A 15,439-nucleotide genomic window follows, 5' to 3' on the forward strand; every position below is an offset into this window, starting at 1 on the left:
CTGGAGACCGGCCGAGGAAGAGGAACCATACTGGAGACCAGCAAGAGGAAGAGAAACCATACTGGAAACCAGCAAGAGGAAGAGAAACCATACTGGAGACCAGCAAGAGGAAGAGAAACCATACTGGAGACCAGCAAGAGGAAGAGGAACCAAACTGGAGACCGGCCGAGGAAGAGGAACCATACTGGAGACCAGCAAGAGGAAGAGGAACCATACTGGAGACCAGCAAGAGGAAGAGGAACCATACTGGAGACCAGCAAGAGGAAGAGGAACCATACTGGAGACCAGCAAGAGGAAGAGGAACCATACTGGAGACAGTTTTCATAGGAACATCTGACCTCTTCTGACCCACACATACATTTTCTCTCTGACAGTAGAAGAAATAATCTGACGCTCATTTCCTGAATCATCCTACACATCCGTGGCTTCTCTTCCAGTTAGAAGTCATGGCGCCGAAGGAAAGCTCCTTCAATGCTGAGTTTGGTCCCAGAGGTCGAAACGAAGCCTCACCTGCCAGCATTGATGAGCCCCACGTCCTGTCCGGAGCAGATGTCCTCCAGGATGAAAGCTTCCTCACAGGTGGACATGTTAATGTGGGTCAAGTTGGGCTTGCACACGTCCAGCCAGAAGGGGGTATGTAGACCCGTGGACAGCTGGAGGATGTCTGTGATCAGTGCCGTCACACACAGGCCAAAAACATGGACACCTGGAAAAACAATGCAACAAGGAATTCATGTACAGTTTTCCGATGCAATCCTTCCACCTGGAATTAAACTTTTTTCATTTTTCTGTGTAAACTGGTCTGATCTTTATTCACATTATCAGAGTTTTTAAACTTTATTTTTGATCAACAGTTTTGACAAGAACAAAAAATGAAAGAAACGTTATCGTTACTATGGAGGAGGGCACCACAATCCAGTTTAAAATCCCATTCAAACTGGATTTTAAATGTTGTAATCACATTTTTCTCTTTGAAAACCTTACAAATTATTAGTTTTAATCTGCTTATTATATTTGGTTTATGTCATGTGAGTGTTTTTTCCAGGCACTAAAATGATGTCAGTAATCAGCTGTGGGTACGAAACACTTGTCCTCCTACCTATGAAGCGAACAGCTCTGCGTATGTAGGAGTTGAAATTACAGCCTGCAGCATTGATGTTGGCCTCAGTCTGTGTGGACGATGATCTCCTGGACAGATAGCAGTAGACGATGGCCTCTCCGATCAGGATCTACAGACACACACAGACAAAGAAAGTGTTCTGGAAAAGCTTGCGGTGGAAGAGAAGCAGTCGCAGACTGTGGATGATAGGATTAAAGTGGTTCTTAGAGAAGAATCTGGAGTCTGGAAAAGAATTTTTCTTTGGTTCATGTAACACAAATATAGATTTCAGCCTAAAGAAAATATGTGGCTGATCTCATGTTAAGAGCTTTAACCTTTAAAGTCTGAATGAAGTAATAATGGACCGATTTCTGATTTCAAATTGGCTGAATCCTGGTCCAGTGTATACAAAACATTAGACAAAGCCCTCAGTTGCTGCGCTTCTACTACTCCTTAAACTTGGAAAAATGTAAATATCACAAAAAAAAAAAAAAAAAAAAGGTAATGGAAACATCCACATTTAGAAAAACTTTCACATATCACTAAAAATGTTTTTATACTCTCATGAGGATTGTTTTCAGACATGTCTATATAGAAGAATGAAAGTGTAATGGAGACACTTCTTTCGCATTTTATTGTCCCCTAACTTGATGTATTGGTCATGTGACCAGTTTATTTCAGGTAAAGATGGTGGTGTTTGTATGGATGAAGAAGGAGATGGAGACACATTTACAAATAATTAAAAAGAAAAACAGAACCTACACAGCAAACAAGAACGAAATGCAAAGTTTTACAAGGAATTAGAAAACAAAATAAGAGAGAATGGCTTGGAAAAGCTGTGGAAAACCCTCCACAGAAAGTAGAAACCCCTGAAACAATGCTACACGGCTACATGACAACCTCGCTAGATGGACTTCTCGTTCGATCTTGTTCGTGGACGAGATTGTACGATAGCTGCAGATAATCTAACACCATTTAATGGAAACACCTTCAAATTGCAACTGTAGTTTGTAAAAAGGTTTTTTTTGCAAGAAACTGTAGTGGAAATTAAGCTACTGTCACATTGGAACACTACCCATTGGTAGCCCTTTTTGGTTTACTTATTTATCTTGTGTGAATGACTGAATGTCCTTTCTGTCATTCAAAAAGGTGAAATATTCTCTCACAGGCTTGACTGCTAACTTTTAGAAAAGATGGCAGCTTTATCATATCATAAGATAGATAGATAGATAGACAGATAGATAGATACTTCATTCATCTGGGGGGAGGGGAGGGGGGGGATCCAGGATGTTCCAACAGTTCCTTTAAAAAAAGATAAATAGATTAAATGAAAGAATAATATTAAACAGTCTAATTGCGGCTGGAATGAAGGACCTTCTGAACCTCTCAGTCCTGCATGGAAGAGAGATCAGTCTCACTGCAGCTGCTCCTCTGTCCTGCCAGGGTATTATGGAGGGGATATTTCTTATTATCCAAATAACCCTGAAGTTTTCCCCTCATCCTCTGCTCCACCACCGCTCTGACAGGGTCCAGACTTCTGCCGAGGACAGAACCAGCCTTCCTGACCAGTTTGTTCAGATGTTTGCAGTCCTTGTTTGTAATGCTGCTCCTCCAGCAGACACCAGCGTAAAACATCACACCAGCAATGACGGTGTGATAGAACATCTGCAGCAGGTCACTGCAGACATCAGAGGACCTGAGCCGCCTGTGGAAGAAAAGGTGAATCTGTCCCTTCCTGTACGCTGTATTGGCTGACCATCCCAACCTCTGGTCCAGAACCACCCCCAGGTACCTGCAGGTCTTCACATTCTCTATTCCCTCTCCATCAATACAGACTGGCTTTCTGTGTGATGTAGATCTCCTGGAATCCACCACAAGCTCTTTGGTCTTGGAAGTGTTCAGGAGAAGACATTTCTTGTTAGTCCAGTCTGTGAAGGCCTCTACCAGGTCCCTGTACTCCCCTTCCTGTCCACCTCTCACACACATGCTACAACAGCTGTATCATCTGAATACTTCTGATGTGGCAGGACTCTGAGTTGTATCTGAAGTCTGAAGTGTAGAGTGTGAAAAGAAAGGGAGCTAAAACAGTCCCCTGTGGAACCCCAGTGCTGCACAGTCCCAGAAACACTTCTCCCCATCCTGATATACTGTGGTCTTGATGTTAGATAGTCCATAATCCAGGATGTCAGGGAGGGGGCACCCCCACATCTAAAAGTTTATCTTTCAGTGTGGGAGATCTGATGGTGTTAAACGCATTGAAGAAGTCGAAGAACATGATCCTGACATAAGAACCAGGCACTTCCAGGTAGGCATATGCCCGGTGCAGCATGTAAAGAACTGAATCCTAAACTCCTAAGTGTTCCTGGTCGGCAAACTGGAGAGGGTCGAGATCCTCAGTAACCTGAATTCTCATGCGACGAACAAGGAGACGCTCAGAGGTCTTCATTATGTGAGAAGTCAACGATACCAGTCTGTAGACAATTCAGCTCCACCGGGGACTCTTTTTTTTTTTTTTTTTAAAGAAACATAGAAACAAAAACAAATAGTAAAGATCACATTAAAATAATGTATTAAATAAAAAAAAAACCCAAAGCAAGATAAGTCAAAAGTTACTGTGCAGATGCATGAGAAAAAAGAATTGTTTTTAACATTGATGTAAAAGTGTCGACACTTCCCGTGGGGTCACCATCTGCGGCAGGGCCCGCATGGGTCAGGTGCAAAGTGAGCAAGGCGGTGACCCTGGCGGTCCAATCCTTGGCTCCAAAACCTAGCTCTTGGGACATGGAACATTACTCCTCTGGCAGGGAAGGAGCCTGATCTTATGCTTGAGGTTAAGTTGCTCCGGCTGGACTCACCTCGACACATGGCTTGGGCTCTGGAACCAGTACTCTCAAGAAGGGCTGAACCATCTTCCACTCTGGAGTTGCTCCCGGTGAGAGGCGCTGAGTGGGTCTGGGCAGTCTCGTCTCATCTCATCTCATCTCATCTCATCTCATCTCATCTCATCTCATTCCCAGGGTTGGATGAGATACTTAAGGCTCTGGATGGTGTGGGCTGTCCTGGTTGACACGCCTCTGCAACATCGCGTGGACATCAGGGACAGTGCATCTGGACTGGCAGACTATGATGATGGTCCCCCTTTTTTAAGAAGGGGAACTGGACGGTGTGCTCCAACTACAGATACATCATACTCCTCAGCCTCCCTGGAAAGGTCTATCCAGGGCTCCTGGAGAGGAGGGTCTGTCAGATAGTTGAATCTCGGATTGAGGAAGAGCAGTGCAGTTTTCGTCCTGGTCGGTGGAACAGTGAACCAGCTCTGTACCCTCTTTGGGGTCCTGGAGGGGGCATATGAGTTTGCCCAACCAGTCTACATGTGCTTTGTGGACCTGGAGAAGGCGTTTCACCATGTCCAATGGGGACTCCAGTGGGGTGTACTCCAGGAGGATGGGGTACTGGACCTCGTTAAGTAAGTCGGATTTGTTTCCAGTGAAGGTTGGACTCCGCCAAGGCTGCCCTTTATCACCGATTCTGTTCATAGCTTATATGGACAAATTTCTAGATGCAGCCGAGGTGTTGAGGGGATCCGGCTTGGTGGCCTCAGGATTGGGTCTCTGCTTTTTGCAGATGATGTGGTCCTGTTGGCTTCATCTGGTCGTGAGTTCCAGATCTTTCTTGAGCGATTCGCAGCCAAGTGTGAAGCGGCTGATATGAGAATAAGCACCTCCAAATCTGAGACCATGGTCCTCAGCCGGAATAAGGTGGATCACTCTCTCCGGGTCAGGAGTCAGGTCTTGTTCACAAGTGAGGGAAAAATGGAGCGTTACATCGACAAGCGGATCGGTGTGGCGTCTGCAGTAATGCGAACTCTGCATCGGTCTGTCGTGGTGAAGAAGGAGCTGAGCGAGAAGACAAAGCCCTCGATTTACCAGACAATCTATAATCCTACCCTCACCTATGGTCATGAGCTGTGGGTCGTGACTGAAAGAAAGAGATCACAGAGCTAAAATGAGTTCCTCCACAGGGTAGTCGGGCTTTCCCTTAGAGATAGGGCGAGAAGTTCAGTCATCCAGGAGGGGCTTAGAGAGGCTGCTCCTCCGTATTGAGACGAGCCAGTTGAAGTGGCTCAGGCATCTGGTCAGGATGCCTCCTGGTGAGGTGTTCTGGGCACGTCCCTACGGGAGGAGACCCCGTGGTAGACCCAGTCCACGCTGGAAGGATTATATCTCCCTCCAGAGTTGGCAAATGTGGCTGGGGAGAGGGGAGTCTGGGCTTCCCTGCTGAGGCTGCTGCCCCCGCGATAAGCGGCAGAAAATGGATGGATGGAAGGTAAAAGTGTCAACATGTGGTGACAGTTTACTGGGAAGACCTGTTTAAAAACCATTCCAGTAATCCAGTATACTGGAAATGAATGCTTGGATGAGTTTCTGGTCTTTCAGGGAGACTAAACTTTTTATTCTGTTGATGTTTCTGATGGTAGAGGTGTGGCTGCTGAAAGTCACATCTGAGTCTATCAACACTGAGGTTACAAACTTGGTTGGGGGTTTTGAGAGCCAGAGGCTCCAGGTGTTTACTACTTCTGAACTTCTCCTCTTTGCTGCCAAACAGAATAATCTCAGTTTTGTGTTTTTTTAATTGTGGAAAATTTTCTCTCATCCAGGTGTTTATTTGCCTCAAACACTGACACAGTAAGTCTATTGGACTGCAGTTGTCTGGTGACAAGGACACATAAAGGTGTGTACCATCTGCATAACTGTGATAATTTATATTAAATTTCTGTAGTATTTGACCCAAAGGGAGCAAACACAAATTGATCAGAAGAGGCCCAAGGACTGATCCCTGAGTTACTCCACAGGTCATGGCCACTCGCTCAGATTCATTGCAGCTGATCATACCTAAATAAGTCTGGCTATAGGAGCCAAATATGTATAATGAAATGAATGAATTTAATGGGTTTCATGTACTGTGAACTGTGTGGCGCTGTCACCAAATCTATATTGGTAAGTGCCAATGAGGTCTCCGGCAAGTGTTGACCCGGAAGGGCGCACAGGCTTTTGACCGCTTCGGCGGAGTCTGTTACACATATGCTCTCCTGATTTATGGATTTTAACTTTGGATTATGGAATAAAGATCAAGAGAATAAAGAAGCAATAGAATGAAGGGTAATGTGGTGGCTAGCACAGTGACTGCTATGGACACTCATAAGGAATTTAAGCAGCCATGCTTACTCAAAGAAAATGAAAAGGAACTCTGTGTTTGCTGCTCTATGGAACACTCTTTGAAAAATGCAAGCAGTTCAAGAAAAAGAGACACATGTATAAAGTGTTCCTTTTGAAAAGAAAGGGAGTGTGTTTTGGTTGCCTTCATCAAGGCCATATCAGCCGTGACTGTGGAGCAAGATTGAAGTGTGATATCTGAAATCAAAGCCATCCTACAGTATTACACATAAATTGACAGACATCTGCTCCAGAACGTGGATTGGAATCACCAGAACCCAATTTCATCTCTCACACAACTTGCGGGCATACAGGGGCCGCCAAAGGCCGCACCATGCTGTCAGTGCTTCCTGTTAAAGTCAAGGCTGCCAAGGGCAACAGTGTGATCCAAACATATGCATTCTTGGATCCGGGCAGCACAGGAACATTTTGCTCTGAACAGCTGATGTATCGCCTGAACCTCCCTGGCAAAAGAACTCAAGTCCTGCTGCGAACCATGGGTCAAACAAAATTGAGTCCAGCCTTTTCCTTGTTCTGTCTTGAGGTGGCTGGCTTGGAGCTCAGAGTTCTGTCTTCTCCCAGAAGTCATCACACAAAAACAAATGCCAGTTTCCACAGATGATATGGTAACCTCGCAAGATCTGTTGAAGTGGCCATATCTGTCAAAGGTTCATATGCCATCCATTCACGCAAAGGTCGATCTGTTGATTGGTACCAATGCACCCAAGCTGCTGGAGCCATGGGAAGTCATCAACAGCCAAGGAAATGGCCCATATGCTGTGAGGACTGTGCTCGGCTGGGTAGTTAATGGCCCGCTGGATGGGAATGGTGAGTTTGACTTTGGAACAATATCAGTCAATCAAATTGCAGTCAGCAAGCTAGAAGAACTTCTGATGAACCAGTACAATCATGATTTCTGTGAGAAGCAAATTGACAAACAAGAAATGTCAAGGGAAGATCAAAAGTTTCTCAACATAATGGAAACATCAACAAAATTACAGGATGGAAAGTACATTATGAATTTACCATTCAAGAAAAATGAGGTCTACTTGCCAAACAATTTTGCTGTGGCTCAACAAAGATTACAAGGTTTATAGAAAAGGTTTAAGTTCAACCAGCAGTTCCATCAAGAATATGTAAATTACATGAATAACATCATTGCTTGCAATTATGCAGAACAAGTACCCGTGGAACAAAGAGACCTTCACAGTGGAAGAGTTTGGTACATCCCCCATCATGGGGTACATCATCCGAGAAAAGGAACCTTACGTGTTGTGTTTGACTGTGGTGCCACATTCAACGGTGTTTCCCTCGATACTAAATTGCTGCAAGGCCCCAATCTCACAAGCACACTGCTGGGTGTTCTCCTAAGGTTCAGACAACAGCCAATAGCCTTTATGGGAGACATTCAAGCAATATTTCATCAGGTACGTGTGCCAAAAGAAGATCGGGATTTCCTTTGCTTTTTGTGGTGGCCTGGCGGAGACACAACACAAGAACCAGTGCCCGACAGAATGACGGTGCACTTATTTGGAGTGGTCTCATCACAGAGCTGTGCAGCCTATGCTTTAAGAAGAAATGTCCGAGACGACCAGTTGGAATTTCCAACCATTGTCACAGAAACAGTCCAAAAGAATTTTTATGTTGATGATTGCCTGAAGAGCTCAGCCACAGAAATGGATGCAATCCAGTTGATACATGGTCTCATTGCTCTGTGTGGAAAGGGAGGCTTTGCTTTGGAAAAGTGGATAAGCAACAGTCGTGTTGTTCTGCAAGCCATCTCAGAAGAGCAGAGAGCCAAGGAGCTGAAGACTCTGGATCTGGATAAGCTCCCGATGGAAAGAGCGCTTGGCCTCCAGTAGTGTGTGGAAACTGATGCTTTCAATTTTAGAATGGAAATTAAACATCAGGCTCTAACCAGGCGAGGAATGCTGTCTGTCAACAGCTCTGTTAATGATCCACTGGGATTTTTGGCACCAGTCACTCTGCAAGGCAAAATAATGCAGCAGGAGCTGTGTAAAAGAGGCTGTAACTGGGTTGATCCTTTGCCACAAGATATTTTAAAGCAATGGAGAAGGTGGTTGGAGGAGTTGAGCCAGCTCGCGGCATTCAGTGTGGACCAGTGTATCAAGCCAGCTGATTTTGGACCTGTGAAGCAGGCACAGTTGCACCACTTCTCAGATGCCAGCGAAGGAGGCTATGGAACAGTTACATACATTCGCTTGATGAATGAAAAGGACAGAATCTACATCTCCTTTCTCCTTGGTAAAGGCAGAGTAACACCTATAAAAGCTGTGACCATTCCCCGACTCGAGTTGTCTGCAGCTGTCCTGGCTGTGAAGATCGATGCTATGATCAAGGCTGAGCTGGGAATGCAACTCAAAGAATCGGTATTTTGGACCAATAGCACATCCGTGTTAAAGTATGTAAATAATGAGGATCGGCGTTTTCACACATTTGTAGCAAATTGAGTTGCCACAATCACAGATTTGTCAGAACCTGGGCAATGGAGACATGTGAGAACGAAAGAGAACCCAGCTGATCATGTGTCCAGAGGATTGAAAGTCTCAGATTTCCTGAAAACCAAAGGATGGTTGAGAGGACCAGAATATCTGTGGAAGGATGAGGAAAGGTGGCCTGACACTCTGATGGATATCACACTGGATGTGGGAGATAAAGAGGTCAGGAGGGAGGTCGCTGCTAATTCTATCAAAATGGACACTCCTGCACCTACAGACCAGCTCATCTCATTCTTCTCAGACTGGAGGAGACTCAAACGAGCAGTGGCCTGGCACTTAAAGCTGAAGTCGTGGTTGAAAGAGAAGTGCAAAGGAGTCAGTCAGTCACTTCCTCCAGGAGAACCAGCACCACGTAAGAAAGCCACCAGACAGTCACAAAGAAGCAAAGAAAGAATCTGTTTGTCTTTTGAGGATTTACAAAATGCTGAAATTTCCATCATTCATTACTGTCAGCATCAGAAGTTCAAACAGGAGATTGACGCTCTTTCAAGTAGCTCCAAAGTGAGCCGCCACAGTCCTATCTACAGTTTGGATCCTGTATTTGAGGATAGGCTGTTGAGAGTTGGAGGCAGACTTCACAAAAGTGCGATGCCCAAGGAAGCCAAGCATCCAATTATTCTTCTTAACGAACAGCATATTTCCAGCCTCATCCTCAAGTATGCTCACCAAAGCCTTGGTCATGCTGAATGATCTCACACTTTGTCATCTGTGAGGAGAAAGTTTTGGATTACCAAGGGCAATTCTGCCATAAGAAAAGTCATCGGAGAATGCAGCTTTTGTAAGCGCTACAATGGCAGACCCTTACAGCAAAAGATGGCCGACTTGCCTGCTGCAAGAATTTTACCCGACCATTCCCCTTTCACCAACAATGGGATTGATTACTTTGGTCCAATCGAAGTAAAAAGAGGAAGATCTTGCTGCAGAAGATATGGTGTGATATTTACTTGCATGGCAAGTCGAGCTGTTCATCTCGAGATGGCATCTACACTGGATACTGATGCATGCATAAATGCCCTGAGACGTTTTTTTAGTCGAAGAGGACAAGTTCAACATCTGTGGTCCGACAATGGAAGAAACTTTGTGGGAACTGAGCGAGAACTTAAGAAAGCCCTTGCTAAACTGGACCAGGAAGCTATAGCAGGACACCTAGCGCAGGCAGGAGTTAATTGGACATTTAATCCGCCTGCAGGCTCCCATTTTGGTAGTGTTTGGGAGAGGATGATCCGCTTGGTGAGAAGGGTCCTTAGCTCAGTGCTTCGCCAGCAGACCCTGGATGATGATGGGCTAACTACAGTATTGTGTGAGGCGGAAGCAATTTTAAATGACAGGCCGATCACCAAACTGTCAGATGACCCCAATGATCTGGAGCCGCTCACACCCAACCATCTGCTCCTTTTAAGAGGAAAACCCTCAATTCCGCCTGGAGTCTTCACAACACAGAACCAATATGGAAGAAGGAGGTGGAAACAGGTGCAATACCTCGCTGATTTATTCTGGAAGAGATGGGTCCGTGAATATTTGCCATTGCTCCAGCAAAGACAAAAGTGGAATGAAAAGAAAAAGAACCTTGCTGTCAGAGATATTGTGGCCATTATGGATCCAGCTGCTCCACGGGGATCTTGGCCGCTGGGAAGAGTCTTGGAAGTTTATCCAGATACAAATGGTCTAGTGAGATCAGCAAAGCTGAAAACTAAATCCAATACAATTGAAAGACCAATTTCAAAACTATGTTTAGTGCATGGGGTCTAATTACTAATTTATGAAGGTCAATGCAGTATTTGTCTCCTTTTCTATGAAATTTTGAGAATTGCCATGTTTGAGTACCATGCCAATTAGGGGCCGGTGTATAGGAGCCAAATATGTATAATGAAATGAATGAATTTAATGGGTTTAATGTACTGTGCACTGTGTGGCGCTGTCACCAAATCTATATTGGTAAGTGCCAATGAGGTGTCCGGCAGGTGTTGACCCGGAAGGGCGCACAGGTTTTTGACTGCTTCGGCAGAGTTTGTTACACATATGCTCTCCTGATTTATGGATTTTAACTTTGGATTATGGAATAAAGATTGCACTGTTTTTTGATACCTTTCTAAATGGCCTCTGGATTTCCTTTTTGATGGACACGGAGAAGCAACAGGTAAACATAGCCACCTGGCGCGTCAGACCTAGCATTGCCGGCAACACTTCATGAGCCCAGCACTAGGCTGGCTATTATACTGGCCTTTAATAGGAGCTAAATCCAGAATCCACTCTGTGTGTGTAAGATTCGAGTCACATACACCTCCCAGATACAGATTAAGAAATAGTCTGAATAATTGTAGTGCCAAATCTGTCCACAATGGGGCAAAAGACAAGAATGAAATTGTATGCAAAATAGTTTTAAGCCTAGTTTTTTTTTTTTTTTTTTTAACCATAAATGGATTAAATAAGTCTCAGAAGCAAATATAAGAAATATGTTTTTCTTCTAGTAAAATTATGACATCACTCTAAACTGACCAGTTTTTATCTTTCTGAAGTTCCAGTACTGGTGAAAATTTTGTCTCAGCTTTTGTAAACTGCTGACAATATTTCTGTGTGGAAGATGCAGAGATGAAGGCTTACTCACAATGGCAGCAGGAGCGGCGAAGGCCAAGCTGAAAAGCAGAGGCAGTGGACAGACTTCCTGTCTGGGCAGGATATAGGGCAGCGACAGACTGCGGTCATTGCAGCTGTACCCAGAATGCACTGGCTGGAAAATATCCGTCAGCTCCAGGAAATAAAGGCTCACAACTGATGAGGCCAGGATGGGAAGCTGCAGATAAAAAGGGAGAAAATAAATAAATAAGTAAACTAATTCATGATGAAAAGCTTTAATTACCTCCGCCAAGGAGGTTATATTTTAACCGGCGTGTATCTTTTTGTCTGTGTTCAAGATAACTCAATAAGTTTTGGACGGATTTTCGGAAAATTTTCAAAAGTTGTGGAAAATGTGAAAAGGAAGAGGTGATTAAATTTTGTTGCTGATCCGGATCTTCATTTAGATCCAGGAATTTTTTAAAAGGATTATTTAACACTGTACTTGGAGGAGGTTTGCGCTCTCCATGTGCTTTTCTACTTTCTAATGCTGCAGACACAACCTGAAGCCAAGTGATTGGCTTTCCACCTGCTTTAATAAGCACATTGTGATCAAGTTGCAGTCTCGGCCCGTTTGAAGTTAAACCTATGCTGACGTGCCAAAAACTGCAGTTTCCTTCTCATCCACTAGACTCCAAAAGTGGAGTCCAAAAGGAGTTGTTGGAAATCTGAAAAGGAAGAACTGATTTAATTTTGGTGTTGATCTGGATCACAGTTTGGATCCAGGAATTTTTTAGAACTGGCCTTTGGTGGAGGTCTGCGCCCTCGGAGTGCTTTTCTAGTTCAAATGAAATGGAATGAAGAAAACACTTTTTCATTTTCAGAACGGTTTTGAAATTCTAGTCTCATGAACAAAATTATTAATAAATCATCCAAACTGCCTTTTTACTTTCTTTTTAAAGACAGCTCATTTTGTAACTTAATAAGATAAAGAAAAAGACATTTAAGATGTAATTTCCAAAAAATGCCCCAGCAAATTGATATCAAATTAAATTGAAAAAGCATTTCAGTTTCACCCTGAAGCCTTCTGATGCAATTTAAAAGAAAACATTCCTGTCTCGTAGAGAATGTTGTTCAATTCTATTTAAAATTGCAATCCCAAGCGAATTCCCAAGCGCCGCAAGAGAGTGACGTCAGTGGTTGTCTGACCAGTCTGACCAGTCTGACCAGTCTGACCAGTCTGACCAGTCTGACAGTCTGACCAGTCTAACCAGTCTGACAGTCTGACCAGTCTGACCAGTCTAACCAGTCTGACCAGTCTGACCAGTCTAACCAGTCCGACAGTCTGACCAGTCTGACCAGTCTAACCAGTCTGACAGTCTGACCAGTCTGACCAGTCTGACAGTCTGACCAGTCTGACCAGTCTGACAGTCTGACAGTCTAACCAGTCTGACAGTCTGACCAGTCTGACCAGTCTGACAGTCTGACAGTCTGACCAGTCTGACAGTCTGACAGTCTAACCAGTCTGACCAGTCTGACAGTCTGACAGTCTAACCAGTCTGACCAGTCTGACAGTCTGACAGTCTGACCAGTCTGACAGTCTGACAGTCTAACCAGTCTGACCAGTCTGACAGTCTGACAGTCTGACAGTCTGACCAGTCTGACCAGTCTAACCAGTCTGACAGTCTAACCAGTCTAACCAGTCTGACCAGTCTAACCAGTCTAACCAGTCTGACCAGTCTGACAGTCTGACCAGTCTGACCAGTCTGACAGTCTAACCAGTCTGACCAGTCTGACCAGTCTGACAGTCTGACCAGTCTGACCAGTCTGACAGTCTGACCAGTCTAACCAGTCTAACCAGTCTGACAGTCTGACAGTCTAACCAGTCTGACCAGTCTGACAGTCTGACAGTCTGACCAGTCTGACAGTCTGACAGTCTAACCAGTCTGACCAGTCTGACAGTCTAACCAGTCTGACCAGTCTAACCAGTCTGACCAGTCTGACCAGTCTGACAGTCTGACAGTCTGACCAGTCTGACCAGTCTGACAGTCTAACCAGTCTGACAGTCTGACCAGTCTGACCAGTCTGACAGTCTGACAGTCTGACCAGTCTGACAGTCTGACAGTCTAACCAGTCTGACCAGTCTGACAGTCTAACCAGTCTGACAGTCTGACCAGTCTGACCAGTCTAACCAGTCTAACCAGTCTGACCAGTCTGACCAGTCCGACAGTCTGACCAGTCTGACCAGTCTGACCAGTCCGACAGTCCGACAGTCTGACCAGTCCGACAGTCCGACAGTCTGACCAGTCTGACAGTCTGACCAGTCTGACAGTCTGACCAGTCTAACCAGTCTGACAGTCTGACCAGTCTGACCAGTCTAACCAGTCCGACAGTCTGACCAGTCTGACCAGTCCGACAGTCTGACAGTCTGACCAGTCTGACAGTCTGACCAGTCTGACAGTCTGACCAGTCTAACCAGTCTGACAGTCTGACCAGTCTGACCAGTCTGACAGTCTGACCAGTCTGACCAGTCTAACCAGTCTGACAGTCTGACCAGTCTGACCAGTCTAACCAGTCTAACCAGTCTGACCAGTCTGACCAGTCTAACCAGTCTAACCAGTCTGACAGTCTTACCAGTCTGACCAGTCTGACAGTCTGACCAGTCTGACCAGTCTAACCAGTCTGACAGTCTGACCAGTCTGACCAGTCTAACCAGTCTAACCAGTCTGACAGTCTGACCAGTCTGACCAGTCTAACCAGTCTAACCAGTCTGACAGTCTTACCAGTCTGACCAGTCTGACCAGTCTGACAGTCTGACCAGTCTGACAGTCTGACCAGTCTGACCAGTCTAACCAGTCTGACCAGTCTGACAGTCTGACCAGTCTGACAGTCTGACCAGTCTAACCAGTCTGACAGTCTGACCAGTCTAACCAGTCCGACAGTCTGACCAGTCTGACAGTCCGACAGTCTGACAGTCTGACCAGTCTGACCAGTCTAACCAGTCTGACCAGTCTGACAGTCTGACAGTCTGACCAGTCTGACAGTCTGACAGTCTAACCAGTCTGACCAGTCTGACAGTCTAACCAGTCTGACCAGTCTGACCAGTCTGACAGTCTGACAGTCTAACCAGTCTGACCAGTCTGACCAGTCTGACAGTCTGACAGTCTGACCAGTCTGACCAGTCTGACAGTCTAACCAGTCTGACAGTCTGACCAGTCTGACCAGTCTGACAGTCTGACAGTCTGACCAGTCTGACAGTCTAACCAGTCTGACCAGTCTGACAGTCTAACCAGTCTCACAGTCTGACCAGTCTGACCAGTCTAACCAGTCTAACCAGTCTGACCAGTCTGACCAGTCCGACAGTCTGACCAGTCTGACCAGTCTGACCAGTCTGACCAGTCCGACAGTCTGACCAGTCCGACAGTCCGACAGTCTGACCAGTCTGACAGTCTGACCAGTCTGACCAGTCTAACCAGTCTGACAGTCTGACAGTCTGACCAGTCTAACCAGTCTGACAGTCTGACCAGTCTGACCAGTCTAACCAGTCCGACAGTCTGACCAGTCTGACCAGTCCGACAGTCTGACAGTCTGACAGTCTGACCAGTCTAACCAGTCTGACAGTCTGACCAGTCTGACCAGTCTGACAGTCTGACCAGTCTGACCAGTCTAACCAGTCTGACAGTCTGACCAGTCTGACCAGTCTAACCAGTCTAACCAGTCTGACAGTCTGACCAGTCTGACCAGTCTAACCAGTCTGACAGTCTTACCAGTCTGACCAGTCTGACCAGTCTGACAGTCTGACCAGTCTGACAGTCTGACCAGTCTGACCAGTCTAACCAGTCTGACAGTCTGACCAGTCTGACCAGTCTAACCAGTCTAACCAGTCTGACAGTCTGACCAGTCTGACCAGTCTAACCAGTCTAACCAGTCTGACAGTCTTACCAGTCTGACCAGTCTGACCAGTCTGACAGTCTGACCAGTCTGACAGTCTGACCAGTCTGACCAGTCTAACCAGTCTGACCAGTCTGACAGTCTGACCAGTCTGACAGTCTGAC

At 45.5% G+C, this 15,439-nt stretch overlaps 1 protein-coding gene across 1 annotated transcript in view; it reads right to left on the reverse strand.

The window, feature by feature from the left end:
- The window catches only part of LOC306758051 (phospholipid phosphatase-related protein type 4-like), a gene marked incomplete at both ends in the record, with an annotated part of 80,763 nt that overhangs the window by 49,857 nt on the left and 15,467 nt on the right, over window positions 1–15,439 (reverse strand). The window contains 3 exon segments of the mRNA XM_079243267.1: window positions 511–706; window positions 1,100–1,229; window positions 11,437–11,622. Of these exon segments, the coding sequence (XP_079099393.1) occupies window positions 511–706; window positions 1,100–1,229; window positions 11,437–11,622 (512 nt within the window).

The sequence above is a fragment of the Telmatherina bonti genome (genome assembly GCF_933228915.1).
Source record: "Telmatherina bonti genome assembly, chromosome: 7".
Lineage (NCBI taxonomy): Eukaryota > Metazoa > Chordata > Actinopteri > Atheriniformes > Telmatherinidae > Telmatherina > Telmatherina bonti.